The sequence below is a fragment of the Tupaia chinensis genome, unplaced genomic scaffold (genome assembly GCF_000334495.1).
Source record: "Tupaia chinensis unplaced genomic scaffold, TupChi_1.0 Scaffold148792_1, whole genome shotgun sequence".
NCBI lineage: Eukaryota > Metazoa > Chordata > Mammalia > Scandentia > Tupaiidae > Tupaia > Tupaia belangeri.
The window spans coordinates 346,635-364,878 of NW_006208639.1; the positions used below are offsets into that span (position 1 = coordinate 346,635).

The 18,244-nt window shown below is 36.9% G+C and overlaps 1 protein-coding gene across 3 annotated transcripts in view; it reads right to left on the reverse strand.

Moving 5' to 3' along the window:
- Positions 1–1,036: 1,036 nt before the first annotated feature.
- Positions 1,037–18,244, reverse strand: part of GLCCI1 (glucocorticoid induced 1) — a 119,778-nt gene continuing 102,570 nt past the window's right edge. For all 3 annotated transcript variants that reach the window (XM_027769144.1, XM_014585057.2, XM_014585056.2), the window contains exons 7-8: positions 4,800–4,920; positions 1,037–3,655 (exon numbers count right to left, since the gene is read on the reverse strand). In XM_027769144.1, coding sequence (XP_027624945.1) covers positions 3,310–3,655; positions 4,800–4,920 — 467 coding nt within the window. In that variant the 3' untranslated portion in view covers positions 1,037–3,309. The remainder of the gene's footprint in view (positions 3,656–4,799; positions 4,921–18,244) is intronic.

Here is an 18,244-nt window from a genome sequence, read left to right on the forward strand (position 1 = left end):
AGTTTTACTATACCTTCACTAGAAATAGAATTTTAAAATTCTATGATGTGGACAATTTCCTTCCTAAATTACGTATTATCTCAAGTAGACAGTTTCTAAATCTCCCCATAACAAAAGGTATATTGTCATTTCTCAACTCAAAATACAGCTTCTAAATAGTAATTTCTAAGTTCTACATAAAGGTAAAATCTTACAAATCTCTTTGATGATATGTGCTATGGAAATGAGCTCTTCTGGTAAATTAATTTTCAAAGTGGTTTCTTTTTGCTGTCATTCCACTATATGGTCTACCAAAACTCTACTTGGGTAACTGGACATATCATCAACCCTCCTTTATTTTTGGTAAAGCCCTTCTCCTTATTCTGACCTAAACAAATAAAAACAAGTATAAAGTTGTATTTCATTGACTTAGCTTTCTATGCAGGAAATATGCAACTTCCTTTGAGGTGATTTTTCTGAACTTAAACTCATAACTTCTTAGGTATAAAATGATGTGGGAACAATGCTTTCTCTATTTAAGGTGCTCATAGCTGGGAGCAGTACAAAAACCTGGAACTTAAGACATCTAGCTTCTTGTGACGGAAAGTGTGTAAATTAAATGTCAAGAGGAAACCAAGTTGCAGAAATATGATCCAGTTGATTGCCCCACAGCTCCAGAGATGCAGGTCAGAAACTCAAGGCACACTGAATATGACCATTACCTGAACCTCATCCATTTCTGTAGGGTAATGTGCCAACAACCCAGTCTTTTCAAAAACATATGTGGAATTGATTCCAGTTTTACTAATAACTTTATTTAAATAAGACACGAAACTTCTATACTGAAAAAATACAAAACAAAAGCTACACATTTCCTTGTGTAAAGCCATGTTGTATAGTAACTCGAATACTGTTCAGCGCAGTGGCTAGAATTAAACAGTACAACTATATACAAAATTAAAACAATTTCTGACAAATTTCTACAGCTGGATGTAGGATACATTTGAGCTCAACAACTTCTGGGAAATTTACATGGCAAAGCGTAAGCTTTAACACATTTGGTTCAAAACTTTAATATATGCTAGAACAAATGTACAACACAATCAATATTTAGTTTCTCATGAGAAAATAAAAGCACATCACTATAAATATCGTACATCAGATTTCATCACCAAAAAAAGCATATTCAGTCCATCTTTTTGAAACTGATATTGACACTATTGCATCTTATTTGGACAAAAGCAGAGCATAAGATAAACACATTATGTAATCCTAAACCAGATATCAGAAGTTAAATGGAGCTCATATTTATCTTACGGAACTAGTAATTTTCTCCCTTTAACCATAATCTACAAAATATAGTATTTTCATCAAGGCCTGAGATTATTAGGGTTAAAGGTGTCTGCTGCTGAAAAGATTGTTTCAAAAGGTTCCCCTGTGAAAATGGCAAAAGTAAACTGAGTCCTTTTCTCCATGACAGTCTCCTACAATGTAACACTGACTAATTTAAAGGAGCCAGATGCACCTTCAGGAGAGAATATTACTGCAAACTTTGGTGGAAAGAAGAGAATTGGGATCATGACAAAATAATACACAGAACACACACACATTCACACTTACAATCATTTATTTAAAAAAATCAATTGTGTTGCTTTCTTCTCTATCATCCTTCTTCAACTTTCTTAGAAAACAAATGAAACAAAGAAAAATTCAGGAATGACTGATGGGAACTGAAACGTTCCTTTAATTGTAGGCACCTTGTTCCCCTAATTCTTAAGAAAATTGTGCCATACACTTTAGGTACAAATGAAACAACTCTAGGTTTCATTAAACTGAAAGCAATGGAATAAAATTATGAAAACTTTCCTTTGCATTTAGATACTCTCTTTGTGCTGCAAAAAAAAATCAATGTTTCAAAGTTGGGCTCCCCTAGTGACCAATCGGGAATATCTAGGGCTCTCTTCACACTATGTCAAGTCTGAAAGTTCAAGGCTATTTACTTGAATTTATGCTCTACTTCCCACATCCAAAATCGTAACATAACTATTCAGGATAGTATTATGAGAGGCTTAAATGAGACAGTGTCAAGCTATTGCTTTTGTAAGTCACCAAATACCCTGACTATCTATGTTGCATTAATTCTGAGACCCACATATTCTATGTGAATGTAACTTGTGTACCTACATTGCTTGAGGAAAACAATAACTTAAAAATGTGTCACTTTCCAACCTGCAAATTAAAGAATTTCCAAAACAGAAATTAAACATAAATATGCCTTTAGATAAAATAAAAACATTTATGACCCCAATGGCCAACAGTAAAAAATAAAAAAAAATGCAACCATCCACTGTGAAACCTCACTTGTTCTGAAATTAAACTTACACATTCTTGTCTTTACATCTCATCACATACAATGTGGAATGCTTATGTACAGTCTAGTACTGAACACTTTATTTGCAACATCATAACAGTCATTAACTGAGCAACACCTGAACTTTTAAAACAGCCACATTTACACATGTTGAAACAGTGAATGTAACAGTTGATTTACTTGTAACCACATGACAAAAGTGATGTCAAACACCACAGATTTGCTGGTTTTCCTCATGTTCATCCATGTCCAGGATTATCACTCTCCTAGGGTTGAATGCACTTCTTATTTTAAGAATGTGGAATGTAATTAGGACAGGGAAATGCATAAAATAAGGAAAGGCAAAGGAGTGATGTTTCCTCTTTAGCTTTTTAGCTGTGAAATATTTAATATCCCAATATGATATACATTCCAAGTTACCTGAGTTTAGACTTCAACTGAAGTACCTGAAGCTAGGCCAAAGGGTGGGCACTGTGCAACTGTTGTGGCCATTATTATTATTATTTTTTTGCATTGTATGTATTACAGAAGTTAGAAACAAACACCTGGATCAATTGTAAACATAATCCTGAAGTACAGTATTTTCCATAGGACAAAACACAGCAAGACATTTTCTATTTAGACAGGCAACTTTTTGATATAGAGCTTATTTATACTGAAGAATTTGGGACAAAACACAGGACACAGTACTAATCTGTCAAACATACTATGAAATGCATAGTCTCCACTTAAAATGCTGACCGACACACACATTTTGCAAGCATTACTGCTTTCCACAAAAACTGCTGAATAGGAGTTCCGTCCCTGCCAAGATCAGTGTTAAGAGATACTTTATGATGCTGATAAGTATTTTGTTGTTGGTGGTGGTGTTCAGAAAGCTTGTCACTCCATGCAGATATATGTCTGAGATCTCATTCCTAATCCATGGAACGTAGGGGTGGAGGCCAGCTCCCCCTTATTTAGATGATCACATAGTTCTGAGCAGAGATGTGTTCCTCAACCTGCAATTCCTGCAGGAGCTGCTGCTGCTGGGATGGCTGTGGGACAGAGGCGTCTGTGGAGCCTGCTGTGCTGGTGTCATCAGAAAGAGATGTGAAGGTAACCCGGGATGAGAGCTGCTCAACGGTCAGAGTTGCCAGGGCTGAGCTCTGGCCAGAACTAGGAGAGCTTTTGAGCATCAGGTCAGAGGCAGGTAAGAGAGGGCCTAGAAGTTTTACAGGACAGAAAGCTGATCCGGTTGGGATGAAATTAACCTTGTTTTTGTCAGGACATGAAAAGAGAGGGGCCGAGATAGGCTGACGAGACCTAAAAGCATAAAACAAAATTAGATTTACAATCACAAAAAAAGTTATGCACTTTCTGAATTAATTAGCTTTCTCTATAATAGGTAAAATGTGAATGGCAGGGAATGGGTTAAGTGTACACAGAGAGGTAAACATCTTCCATAGCAAAGTCAGCTTGCAAACTACGCATGTACACAGCACTGAAATAGTATCTGAGACAAAAGGATTTTAAGAAGTATCAGGTAGACAAATTTTTACACAGATCATTAGTGCTGATCATTACTTCAAAGCATTTTGGAATATGGGAAATATCTACATTATAGTTGAAGGTTATACAAGGTTAGGATGACCTTTTCTATTAAGACAAAGTATGTGGGGGGCATTACTCCATTGTATGTTTGGTTTTAAGTACTTCTTCCTTTTTGTGCATCTCATGACATGCTTCTCCTAGCATGGGTGGAGGGGGAAGTTTTAGAGATCTCTCAAGAGCCAGTCAGTTCAACAGAGCAGAGTCCACAAGTCCTTCCCCTCCTCACTGTCCAAAGAGCTAAGCTACCAATCAACCCCTGCAAGACTGGTCTCTGAAAGAGAACAGCAGCTCTACTAAACATCTCCTTTGAGACAAAGGAATAAGTGAATTCAAGAGCCACAGTCTCCTGAGCTATTATGACTGGCATTTACACCATGAACCTCTTTTTCTAATTTAATTTCTAAATGTATATACTAACATTTCAAAAGAAAGCCTGAATTCAATGAACAGACATGCTGGATGTGTCTATAAGGAAGAAGACTCATTTCCACCTGGCTTGTAGAATACAGTGTCTTTAGGTTAGGCCTGCATGTATATTAACTTTGCTCCTAAAAGTCTTTTTGTTAGCCACCTAAACTAACAGGTCTTAAAGGAAAATTCATAATGATTAAAACAGATCTTTTAGGTACTAAGGAGGAGTTTCCGAGTTTCTTTTTATTGGCTTTAACATTCCCAGCATGTAGATTCCAATTCTCCCTTAATAAGATTCTCTTTTGCCTAGTCAATTCTCTTCATAATTTGCTTTTGAAACACATCTTCAGCTGGATAGAGAAGTTGATTCATCTGTAATCAACTGGTCTCAGTAAAAAGCGTTACAGCTTTGCAGATCCCAGCTGACAGAAAAGACATTACTTACGCCATCTCCTCAAAGACCTTCACTCGCTCACATCCCTCTGGGGGCTCCCGTTTGAACATGTAGCTGTTGTTTGGTTTGGGAGATGAAGCATACTTGGGTAACGGTGAGCTACTCCCACTGTCTGTAAATTTAAAGCAGTTATATTAACTAGTGATTGAAAGCTCTTTTAAATTAAATTTGATTTCCAAACAAACAGCCTTTTGCACAGTTTATCCACTACTGCCCCACTGCTTCCACCACAGAGCTTCCTTTATTGAAAAGCTATTTCTAACACCCTGTGCAGTGTGTTTCTTCTAGACAAAAACAATGCAACAGTAATCCGCCATACCATAGGATAGAAAGCAGGACATTTTGGTTCAGAAAACTGCATTTTGAATAAAGAAGAGCTGTAATCCTGAAAACAAATGTTATTTTTTATGTATTTCAAAAAGGTAAATAAATAGGGTAATATGCAGAAGTGATACAGAAAAATTAAGAACAGATTATCCTCTCTATTTTTTACTGTTCAACCAAATTAACTGAAGATTTTAGTATGTGAAATATCTTCATTACAAAAGTTCTTAGCAGAAATGTTATTTTTACTAAGCACTATAAACAACATGTATACAGGGAAAAATAGGTTTATAACACAACTTTTCCCATCTATCCATGAAAAAAAAGCTAATTTGTTAAGAATTTGGCATTTTAACAAGATTCTTTTAAATGTATGTATGTATGTATTTATAATTTCCAGAAAGTGTGTATGCACTTGCCAGAGAGCATGTGTGCACATATGTGTGTGTACCCCTCAATGGGATGTGGTCATACTACAATCTTTTTTCTTCCACTACTCCTTCTTGTCAGATTTTGGACATGCCCACACATATTCTCCACATTTTTCAAGCTCTGGAGCCAGAAATCAAACAGCCAAATGGAATCTGGTTTTCTATGCTCAGCATTTAATTCCTATGCTACAGAAGTGGCTTGAATTTTGCCTTTAATATACGCATATTAAAAGGTTTGTATTTTTACTACTAGAAGACATAAGAGATCAAAAGCCAAAAGACCTATATGTAATTTCTTTCTTTGCTACTTGACATATGATCCTAGAAATTCAAATCCACCAAAATATGTCATCATCATTGTAAGAAGCCAAGTTGTAAAGTCGTAACATATCTGTACAAATACAACAGTCCTATTTAAACAAACTCTGACTTAATACAAACCAGTCACCACTGCTAAAATACTAAGTATATGATCTATTGAGATGAATTATTTTCCTCTACTTTGAAAATGGCATTAGTACCAAAATTATGTCTGTCATAATTTTGATAACTTGCTTTAATTTAGGATATAGACCAGTTTGACATTCACACACTGAGTAACAGAAATGTTTTTTATCAATATAAATAAAGCCTAACATATATTTAGAAAGACCCCAATGCACGTTAATACTTGTGAATGATTCAAAGAACCTCAATGTTACTCTGTCAAATGCAGATCCAAATATGGCTGTATTTCTGGGTGGGAAATCAATGTCTGCAAAATAATAAGGCTATACTCTTGGGAAAGCTAGAAAACCATATACATTCTCTATCATTATTGTGCATGTCTCTACAGAATACGCACAGGATAATCCCTCAGGAGGAACTTCAATCTTAGAATGAGGTTGTGTTTCCTCGTATGTCATTCAAATTTCATGATTTTCTTAGATTCAAACAGTATCCTGTAATTCTTCCTTAAGCAAATAGGAGGGAAGAAAAGGAAGGTGATTTTTCCCTTCTAGGTTGATGCAAAGTGTCATTAGCATGATTGGAGGTCTGAATTTGCTGCTCTCAATTTTACCTGGGCTAGACAAAACTGGTCCATGATCAAAAACTGGTGAGAATGAGGCCTTGGACTCAATGAAATACCAAAAATATAGCTCGACATCACGTTACTACTCAAACATCAACAAGCCATGCAGAAGAAATACATGAGATCAAGAACACCAGGGAAGAGATACAGCATGAGATGCCTCTGCAGAGATTACTGCTGGACACAACACAGCTATACAGCATAGCTCACATGGCGTGAGGAGTGCAGAATCAGCCTAAACCTTTATCAAGTCTTTTATGCTATCAGTAGGGGTGTTACCATAAAGTAGTCGGGGATCCACCCTATTATCAAAAAAGAATTTAAGTCATCTTGGCTACAGTGACAGTCTTCTGTGTTCTATTTCCTATACTGTCATCAACCCTATTTTATTTCTCTCACAACTTTACTGATTGTTTCAAAGCATTTTCCCAGAGTTGAAAGCTAGATGTGATTTGGATAATCTTGCAAAACTGATTATCATAACAATCCAGAATGAGTTAGTTTTTCTTCTTAATATCTCATTTCAGATGCTACACGTGTTATTATTTTGTTGCAGAGTTTTACTAACTTAAACATTCTTTTTTTTTGTTTTTTTTTTTTGTTTTTTTTTTTTGAGGGGGCAGTTGGGGAGGTATGGTTAGTGTTTCACAAACAAAATAATTACAGGTACCTGTTAATAGCAGGGTTAGGGGTGCAGACTTCCGCACAGTCAAATATCTGCATATAACTTTTGACTCCTCCCAAATGTAATTATTAATTGCCTACTGTTGACCAGAACCCTTACTGATAATATAAGCAATGAACACATTTTTGAAGATTTTTCCTAACTTAAACATTTTTTTTTTTTTTTTTTTTTTTGAGGGGGCAGTTGGGGAGGTATGGTTAGTGTTTCACAAACAAAATAATTACAGGTACCTGTTAATAGCAGGGTTAGGGGTGCAGACTTCCGCACAGTCAAATATCTGCATATAACTTTTGACTCCTCCCAAATGTAATTATTAATTGCCTACTGTTGACCAGAACCCTTACTGATAATATAAGCAATGAACACATATTTATAACTGCATTCTTATTATAAAGTAAGCTAGAACAAATAAAATGTTATCCAGAAAATCATAAGGAGCCCAGCTGCAGTGCTGCAAGTGGTAGGGTGTTGCTGCACAATACTGGAGTCATACAGGAGGCCTGAGTTTGGACCCTGGGCCAGCCTGAACATGCCTGATCCCAGCTGGCTAGAGGATAAGCAGTATTTTTTCACTCTTTCTCTTTCTTTCTCTCTCTCTTTCTCTCTCTTTCTTTCTTTCTCTCTCTCCCTTCCTTCCTTCCTTCCTTCCTTCTTTCTTTCTTTCTCTCTCTCCCTTCCTTCCTTCCTTCCTTCCTTCCTTCCTTCCTTCCTTCCTTCCTTCCTTCCTTCCTTCCTTCCTGTGTCTCTGGTGAATGCAAACATCCCACAGTAAAATTTTAAGAAATATCAATGTCCAGACCTCATCTCTGTAAGTTACTAGGATTACAGGTGCCCACCACCATTCCCAGTCATTAGGTTGAACTGGGAATCAAATCCTGATCTTCCATTTTGTCCCAGTCCAAATAGCAGTGCATCTTAGAAGTGCATTCCACTGCAGCTGAATCTAAGGTAAGTTTAATCCAACTCTTTTTGTGATCTGTAAAAACAGGGTAACCACTGATGTAAATTGTGAAGAATGCATATGAAAGGGTTAGATATTGCCCCCAATACAGTAAACACTCAACAATACTATATAAAGAATGCATTTCTCTAATCTGGAAATCTTAAAAAGTGAATTATCCATAAATGCACTCTGTATTCCCTATTTCACTATTTTGGCAAACGGGAGTAACAAATGTCATTTTTTTTTTTGAGAAGTTTTCACTATAGGGGGCGTGCGCTCGCCAGACAGACAGAGAGAGACATAGAGACAGAAAGCGAGACATCACTCCCCAGGGGGGATGGTCACGCCGCAATCCCTTCTCCTCCATTCTCCTCTTGGGATCTTGGGCACGCACGCACACACACCCAGCGTGAGTTTTAAGCCACCTGGTCCAAGATGCGAACCGCGGTCGACTACGTGGGAGTCCAGCGACATAGCCGTTACGCTAACTGCTGGTTCCCGACAAATGTCATTTTTTAACAGATTTGAACACTCTATTGAGGTACATACAGATAAAATCAAATAGACGTGAAATTTTGTTCCTGGCAGGGAAACAGAGTAATATTTAAGAGTACCAGATCTTCCAGGTTTGTCACTGTGTAGCATCAATTCTGCCAATTCATGATGGAATCCTTTAGTGTATAGAGAGATCTATCATCTCAAAATCAATGCCTAAAGCATGCAGATTCTAAAATCTACAGTACAAAGAAAATGTTTCTATAGCATATGCAGCAATATCCAGTGGAATGTAATTCTTATTCTATTCTTCCAAGATAGGTAACTCACTGGGAAAGTTCAATGACATGCTAAGAGTATAATGAAAGTACAAAAGTTAGTCCAAAGAGTTAGATTAGAAATATGACTGACTGGGGCCAGCAGGTAGCATGGTGTTTAAGAGCCGGATTCTCATGTGGGCTGACTGCAGTTCAAGTTCTGGATTTGGTTTCCTCCAAGATAGGTAACTTACTGGGAAAGTTCAATGACATGCTAAGAGTATAATGAAAGTACAAAAGTTAGTCCAGAGAGTTAGATTAGAAATATGACTGACTGGGGCCAGCAGGTAGCATGGTGTTTAAGAGCCGGACTCTCATGTGGGCTGACTGCAGTTCAAGTTCTGGATTTGGTGGCTTGCTTTGCCACCTTCTCTTTCTCTCTGCATCTCTCTGGTCAAATTAAAAAATAATAACAACAAATAGAATTAAATAATTCTTAAGAAAAGAAATATGATTGACTAAACAGAACCAAAACAGAGTTAGAATTCTAGTGTTAAAATGACCAATTTTGCTTTAGGAAATGTAATTACCAACTGTGGCATGGTTTGTTGGCCTAATGAAATCAGAAAAAACATAATTGTGTATAATAGTTCTTGACAATAAACTTTTAAAACCAGCTAGGATTACCAATTGTACCAAAATGCCCACATTTTCAGTGAACTCACAGACCAAATTGGGAATCTATAAGTGAAAAGAATATTTAGCTTTTACAAATAGCCTCTAAGTTTCTCTAAACTTTCAAAGCTAACACGCTTTATGAGAATGCTACAGAATTTTAATAGAACAAGACATCAGTTACACCCAAGACCTCCTTTACATCAGTATTCAACAATGGGTAAGAAAAAAAAAATAGCATTATAACCTTTTGTTACTTATATTTTTGAACTATACTTCAAATCAGATTGTATTTTAAATAACTGTGACTTAGTTGACAATCAAGATGTTAGGCCCATTAGTTAAACATCTGTCATATTAGGGTGTATTTTATTTTTATTTTACATTTAATCACTTACCATTCTATAGATATTAATTGAATTGATATAGTTTATTAATTAAGCAAATCACAGCTGCATCTTTGGTTTTGTGTATCCACAGACATTACAACACTTGTCCCACATGATTCTTCCACGCAAAACAACACTGCTACCATCTCTACATCTTACTCATGTCGCTACTCACTCTGAATCTGACATGACAGCCAAAAATGAAAACACATCACTTCATTGAAGACAGTCCTAAAACCTACTGATCTACCAAAATCATACCTCTTTTAAATATGATTCACAATGGTAAAACTGAAAATAAATGACAAATTATACAATATATTTTATATCTTGAAAGGTAATAAATTGAAAGCTCTTAAGAAAGTTATCGTGATATAATCTTAGTTTTTATATTCTTTTTTCTTTTTTTCTATAGGGTGCATGTGCTCACCAGAAAGACAGAGAGAAACAAACAGAAGGCAAGAAGAAATCACTCCCCAGGGGAATGGCCATGCTGCAATCCCTTCTCCATTCTCCTCTCAGGATCTTGGGCGCGCACATACACGCACCTGGTGTGAATTTAAGCCACTACATCTGGGACTTGAACCATGGTCAACTACATGGGAGTCCAGCAACATAACCATTACGCCAACTGCTAGTCCCCAGTTTTTATATTCTTAAGCTTCTTAAATTAAAAAAAAATTCCTGGGGGGAAGCAGATGGTGTGGCATTTAAGGTACTGGATTCCAGTATCGCCCACAACAGTTAAGAGTTCTGGACCTGGTGGCTTGAAATCAGGCCGAGTACATGTGAATACGTGCCCAAAAATACCAAAAGGAGAATTTAGGAGACGGGATTATGGTGTAGCTAGCCCCTACGTGGGGGAGAGGAATGATTTCTCAATTTCTCTCTGTCTCTCTCCAGTGAGTGTACACCACACAGTATGGCAAAAACAAAAACAAAAACAAATCTCAGGAACATCAGTTTTCCAAAAACTAAAACACATGATTCATATTAAATGGCTTCTAAAGTAGTCTTTATAGAAATATACAAACACATATATATATGCACTTCTAAATGTTGTCTTAGTGGAACATCAGATAACACTCAGTATTTTCTTTTTTTTAAATTCTTGTTCAAGTGAGGTGGTATTGTAACACCTTTAGGCAGAAACAAATGGGGAACCTTAAATTTATTGTATTCACCTTAAAGCCTATTCTTTCTCCAGGAGTCACACCTTATTAATGGTGGTAATCATTTTTCACATCTCTCATGTGAGTACTCTGCTAAACTTTGGCATTATCCTCATCTCCTTCTTCTCCCTCATAGCATACATCTAATTAGTTACCAAATGCTATTGATTCTTCTTCAGTTCCTATTCTCCAACTCCTCTACCCTTGCTTCCACTCCTTATCTGTGCCCAATCCCTGTGGTCTCCCAATTGAAGTGCACAAAACAATCTGTTGACATGCAGGGAAAAATAATGAAACATCTTATATGTATTTGATTTTCATCTTTGAGAAAAAGTAAACTTTACTATACTTCATTTGTAGAATAAACTACACATTTATAACTTACAAATATATGAGTTTATATAAAGGGAGCATGACAAAAACTGCTGACAAGGATGTGTAATAAAGTTTAAAGACCAGTGGGCTAGACTATTAATTAGCATCTTGTCCCTTTCCATAGTTCCACTGGGCTTTTAAACATTAAGCTGGTCATAACCTTTAGCCAACAAAAGATATTTGCTAGGTTTTTCATTTTATCCTAGTAAGACCTTTAAGGCTCTTTATGAAATAAAGATCTTTTTTTTTCTGTCAGAGGGCATATGGAATCCCAGAGAGAGAACCACAGATGAGCAGAGAAAGAGAGAAAAAGAGACAGAGGGGGAACAGAGGGAGAAGGCATCCTTTAATGGAGTGTAGTCATACCACAATTCCTTCTCCATTTCTCCATCCTTTCAGGATGAAAAACATGTTCCCAGCATGTTTTTCAAGCCACTGGAGCCAAGATTAGAATTGTGTGGTATGGGCCAGCAAGTGGCATGATGTTTAAAGCACTGGACTCCCACATGGCCGACTGCGGTTCCAGACCCAGACTTAGAGGCATGAAAATCACATTAGGCAAATGTGCGGGTGTGCCTAAAATCGCAGGAGGGGAATGAGGAGATGAGACTACAGTGTGGCCATCACTCTGGGGGAGATTTCTCACTTTCCTTCCCATTGTCTTTCTGTTGGCACATACACTCTATAGCAAAAATCTAAAACAAACAAACGTAAAAAGAATTATGTGGGATCCAACTCCCTTAATCACTAAGCCATGAAGCTGGCCCAAAATACTGATCTTTCTATTCCTCTATTCTCACTACTTCCTACTCCCCACCATTCACCCCTATGCTCTAGCCATACAGTTTCTTACGGATTTCCACACACCAACCCCTTCACAGCTGAATGCCTACATAGGAACTGTTCCTTCTGCAAAAGAAGATAGAAATATGTAGTATGGTTGCACCTGGACTTCACAGAAACTAGGTGAGTGATTTAATTTCTTTAAGCCTCAGAGCTCCCATCCTTTATTTTATTTATTTTTTTAAGAGAGGTTTTCTGCTATAGGGTGTGTGTACTCAATGGAGAGACAGAAAGTAAGAAATCAATACCAGGGGGATGGCCATGCCACAATCCCTTCTCTCCTATTCTCCTCTCAGATTATGAGCATGTATGCACATGTACCTGCATGAGTTTAAACTGTGAGGCCCAGGAATTGAAGCAAGGTTGACTACATGCGAATCTAGAAACATAACCATTACATCATCTGCTGGTCCCAATTTCCTATCCTTAAAAATGACAACCTCATCTGTCGACAAGATTGTGGTAATATTACAGGAAAAAAAAAAGTGAAATCAACTGAGTATAATTGTCATAAGAACCATATGATACAACTATACCCAATTCACAGGTGAGGAAACTCATATATAGAGAGGTTGAGTAACTTGTCCAAAGACACAAAATTAGTGAGGATTCAATGAGAGTGAAGAGGGAAAGGATTATACCTTGCTGCCCTAGAGTCAGCGTTCATTACTGTTATCTGCTTCACTAAGTTTTGGTCTACCTCAGCTCTAGTGTCTTCATTAGAGATGCCGAGAGGTGACTACTAATCAAGTTCCTAAGCTTCTAGTAAAAGGCTTATAACTCAGATAACAGCTTCACTGAGTTTACTTTCTGTTTGTCTCACAAGGAGACTCAGTGTGAGGCGTGGGCCCTCTGGGTCAGTATTTAAGAGAAACAGAAACGATAATGGGAAAAAAAATCCAACAGATACCCTTTTCCTCTAATCTAGTTGATACTCTATTATCTTCTCCCTAGTCGTAATCAGAGTTTCCCCGTTACCAGTATGAACAACTGAGAGAAGGGGAAGATGAGACAGGTTTTAGTAAAGTTACCTTCTTTATCCTAATTTCCATATGAAATCTGAACTTCATGGCTTCTTTCCCCCAGAAACTCTATCATTAAATTAGCATTAATTGTAGTTTAGTTACTCTTAGTCTTTATTGTTTGCCTTTTTTTTAAGATTATAACTCTTCATGAACACTACAAATCCCAACATATAACTTAAAAAGACACTAATGTTTTTAATGTGGTTATGAAGATTTATTTTAAAAAACTGTACATACAATGAAGAAAAAGGAGTACTGAAACAATTTCCACCCAGATTACACCATACTAGCTAATATTCTACTTGCTGAGGATAAAGCAATGATCAAAATAAGGTTATCTGCTCTTACTGGAGCTTTTATTTTGGTAAACAGATAACAGGAGATTAAGTAAAGTGTATATGCAGGCAAGTTAAATATTTTTGGTTTGTTTGTATTTTAGACTGAGCTACAGCTCTGCCAGAGCTGAGTCCTACGCTTATTGAGTAGTTATGAATTATGAATAACAACTCATCCAGGGAGAGCTACCAAAGAATCTGCCACTGATGCAATTGTCAACATTTTCAGACAGAGGAGAAAGAGGACATTCACTGGGTGATGATTATATGATGTCAGATGCTGAAAATGTATGTAACTTTAGATGTTGTCTTTAGAAAGAAAACCAGAAAATGGTCTTAGGAACTTCATTTTTGAATAGGCCAGGTTTTTTTTGGTTGTTTTTGTTTTTTAATTTGCTGGAGGGAATATGAGTTCACCAGAGAGACACAGAGAAAGAGAGGAAAAGAGAAAAGCATTCCCATGGAGCATGGTCATGCTGAAATTTTTTCTCCTTCAAGTTTTCCTTCTTTTGGGATTCTGGGCATGTGTGTACACATATCTGACATGTTTCTCAAGTCTTCAGGTCTGAGACTTGAACCATGCAGTCAGCCACATGAGAGATCCAGTCACCTTAACCACTGGGCCAGGGGCTGGCCCAGTCAGTTTTAACATATGGAATAACGCTTTTGTTGAAACAGTATTTTTATACTGTATAATTTTACCACCATAAGATCTGCTAGAATAATATGTGTCCTAGAACTGCACAGAGAGAATCTTTTGAGATAAACAGATCCAGGTTCAAAAACAGTAATTTTCAAGGAGTGTTGGCTAAAAGAAGTAGATCCATCATATCTCTTTTTATAATATAAACCACAAAAAGTACCACAAAATCCTGGCTGATTAGACTATCTAGAAGATAGAGGGTTAAGGTAAAGTAAGGGCAAAGATCAAGAAAGTTTACAAAATATAGTCCTAAAGATAAAGACAAATAGGGTTAAAAATGTATCTAGAATGCAATAGGAAAATGCCAAAATCAACCTATTCAAAAGTCTATCTACCATCATGACTAGACTCTGAAAAGATAATACTTTTCTTTTTCTCTCCTGGGACCAAAGGCTGCTCTGTCCTAATGCCCAAAGTTTAGCAATAGGACTATCTATGAGTCAAGTAGGCTTATATATACTGGCTTGAGAAACTATCCACATAGCAGTATACATTGTTCCTCTGAGAAAACAGAGTTTAAAAGTTTAAATTACAAGTAATCAATTTATAGACTCTTGGAATACAACTCTCAGTAGTTGGCCTAAGTAAAATGATTCCATTTACTTTATGATTACAATAATCAATGTTTCCACAATATCTTGCAAAATTGCAGAATTTTATAACAACTGCCTATGTGAACCATGCCAAAGATCAAGAATAAGTGGCAGAGTGAAATTTAGATTTTGTGGCTTGCCCAGCACCAGTTTGGCTACCATCAAGGAATCTTGGCAGAGTTACTAAGTGAGCTAATATTTTGATATGGCCATCTGTATTATATGACTATTTTTCTCTCTTGCAGCTTAGGTATGACAAAGTCAAAGCATTTAGGTCAACTCTAAAACCAAATACTGACAATATCAAGATGAGAGCTCTTAATCTGGATTCCTGATTTCTCTACGCAGAGCTGTTGGGGCTACAGCTGTTATCAGGTTAGCCTGACAACTTTACACATATAAACAAGCTGCCCTCAGTCATAGGTCATTAGAAAAGCATAGCAAAAAGGCAAAATAAAACAAACAAAAAAACACATGAAAAAAATCTCTCAATAACTGGAATCTCTCAATAGAGTGTTTTTGGCCTGGTATTGCAATTAATATAGCCCCAAACAAAACAAAACAAAACAACCCCATGTGCCATTCAATTAAAATTATTTTATAGGTCTCAAATTATATATGATTCATGGAGAAAAGATGTTAGGAACAGGCAGAAATAATGTTCGCCAAATCAGGAAAAAGTAAGTGTGTAACAGATAAGTACTAGAAAAGATAATCAGCTCACCAGCACGTCCTGCACATTAGAGCATGTGCTGACTGTGGGTGTCCTCTCCCACTACTGTGCATGTCTACCCAGGCTCCTAAGGATGTCTGACCTAGTGATTCAACTGCCGAACAAATTTCTCTGCAACACCTCCAGAATGTAGGGATTCCAGATAGATCCTAGTTGACTACAAAACTAGAGTAGTCATAGTATTCATTCTGTTAGTTAATGATAAAAACCTGTATGAAAGCTATACAGCTGCTATTTATTTCCTTAATGGAAGTAAACAGAACAAAAGATAAACTTACGGTTCAATGGAGAAAATGTAAATTATTAGAATCAAAATCTTAAAAACCCGAATTTGGACTTTGTCCAGAGAAATAATAAGTCAGAGATTATTCTACAGTATGAATGATAAAACATATAGAAATTCCAGAAACAGTAAATCTGACAACTTCCTTTGTACTTTTAATATCTTAGTTATATAATAGTGTATTAGTTATAACCATTTGTCATTATTAGACCAGAGATTCCTTAAAGATAGACATTACAAGGTTCAAGAGGTGGCGTGGTGGTTAAGTCATTGGATTCCCACATGACCAAATGCAGTTCAAGTCTTGGACCTGGCAGCTTGAAAATTATGTTGGACATATATGTGTATGTGCCCCAAATCCTGGGAAGAGAATGCAGGAAAATAAGCTGTAGCATGGCCATCTCCCCTTGGGGGTGATTTCTCACTTTCCCTTTCTCTGTCTCCATCAAGCACACAAGCCTTATGACAAAAACTTTTAAAAAAAATGTAAAAGAAAAAAAATATTATATCATATCTCTATTTCTTCACGTTCTAGTATACTATCTGACATATGGTTAACGCTAAAGAAATGTTCTTTAAATAAACTAAAAGAATAATCTCTAGTTGAGAGTTTAAGAAATACATAAACCTCTACTCTCAATCCTAAAACACATATGTGTATACACATATACACACATGTATAAAAGAGAGAGATGCTACTTTCTCTCTTCACGAAAATTTAAGAATTAGAAATTCCACATTTTAATAGAAGGCCACACATTTTCCCAAGGAACAGTAGCGTATCAACTTGATCTCCAAAGCAATGCCTTTGATCTAAATATGGTAGATATGTAAAGAAATAATGTCACGGAGCCAGCATATGGCATAGCAGTTACATCGCTGGACTCCCACATTGCCAACCAGTTACAGTCCTGGATCTGGAAGCTTGAAAATCACGCTAAGTATGTGTGTGTGCATGCCCAAGATCTCAGAGGTGAATAGAAGAGAGGGAATTGTGATGTGGCCAAACCTCTCCCCAGGGGGCTGAGGGGGGTGATTTCTCACTTTTTTTTCCTCTGTTTCTTCAGCAGGTGCACGCACCCAATAGCAGGGGCAAAACACACACACACACACACACACACACACACACACAAACAAAACTCTGTCAAACAACAACAAAGAAATACTGTCATTTGGCTTTAATTGCAAAACTGAGGTGGTCTTACAGAGAATAGAAAATGTCTTAGGTGATTCTAAGACCTCTTCTAGCAGGTCGTCAGGAAAGTCATGATGTGCTTTTCTATGCAAAAATGTGTCATGACTTTCCTGACAACCTATATTTCCATACTTTCTAAAGATATGTGTATGTGTGTGTGTGTGTATATACATATATAAATTACTTAATTAAGGGAGCCAGCAGGTGGCATGGAGGGGTAAGGCTCTGGAATCCCAGATGACCAATCACGGTTCGAGTACCAGACCTGAAGACTTGAAAATCACACCAGGTACATGTGCATGCATTCCCAAATTCCTGAGAGGAGAATGGAGAAGGGACTGCAGTGTAGCCATTGCCCCTAGGGAATGATTTCTCACTTTCTCTCTCTCTGTCTCTCTGGTCTAAGCAACATCTTAAGAAAAGGTCTCAGAAATGGTCAGAATTCAAACTGGCAGAAACTAGGCCACAGAGGAAAGTTCTGGATAAGCTGTGGGGGAGAAGTAAGCAGTCTCTATTATTTTCCTAAAGGAACTAGGAAACTACCAAGTGGTGCTAATAATGATGATTTTTACAGCAGTAGCTATTATTTTATTGAATCCTTAAGGATTAATGCAGGTTTTATGTCAAAACTTCACAGGATTCAAATGCTTTCCTGTGTGGACCAAAGCTGGTGCTGCTCATAACTTCTATGTAATAATATCACCTGCAAAAGATCCTGGTAGGAGAGTGAGGACATAATTATACCTTCTCAAAATAAAACAGATTATGCAGATACCTTTGGGAAAAAAGAAAACTTATGATCTCCTTGAAGACCTCTCCTGAGCTACAGAAACCACTTATTTATCTGCCTTATGTACATATTCACTTTGAAGTCCTAAAGGCAATCTCATAACTAGTCAACTAAAATG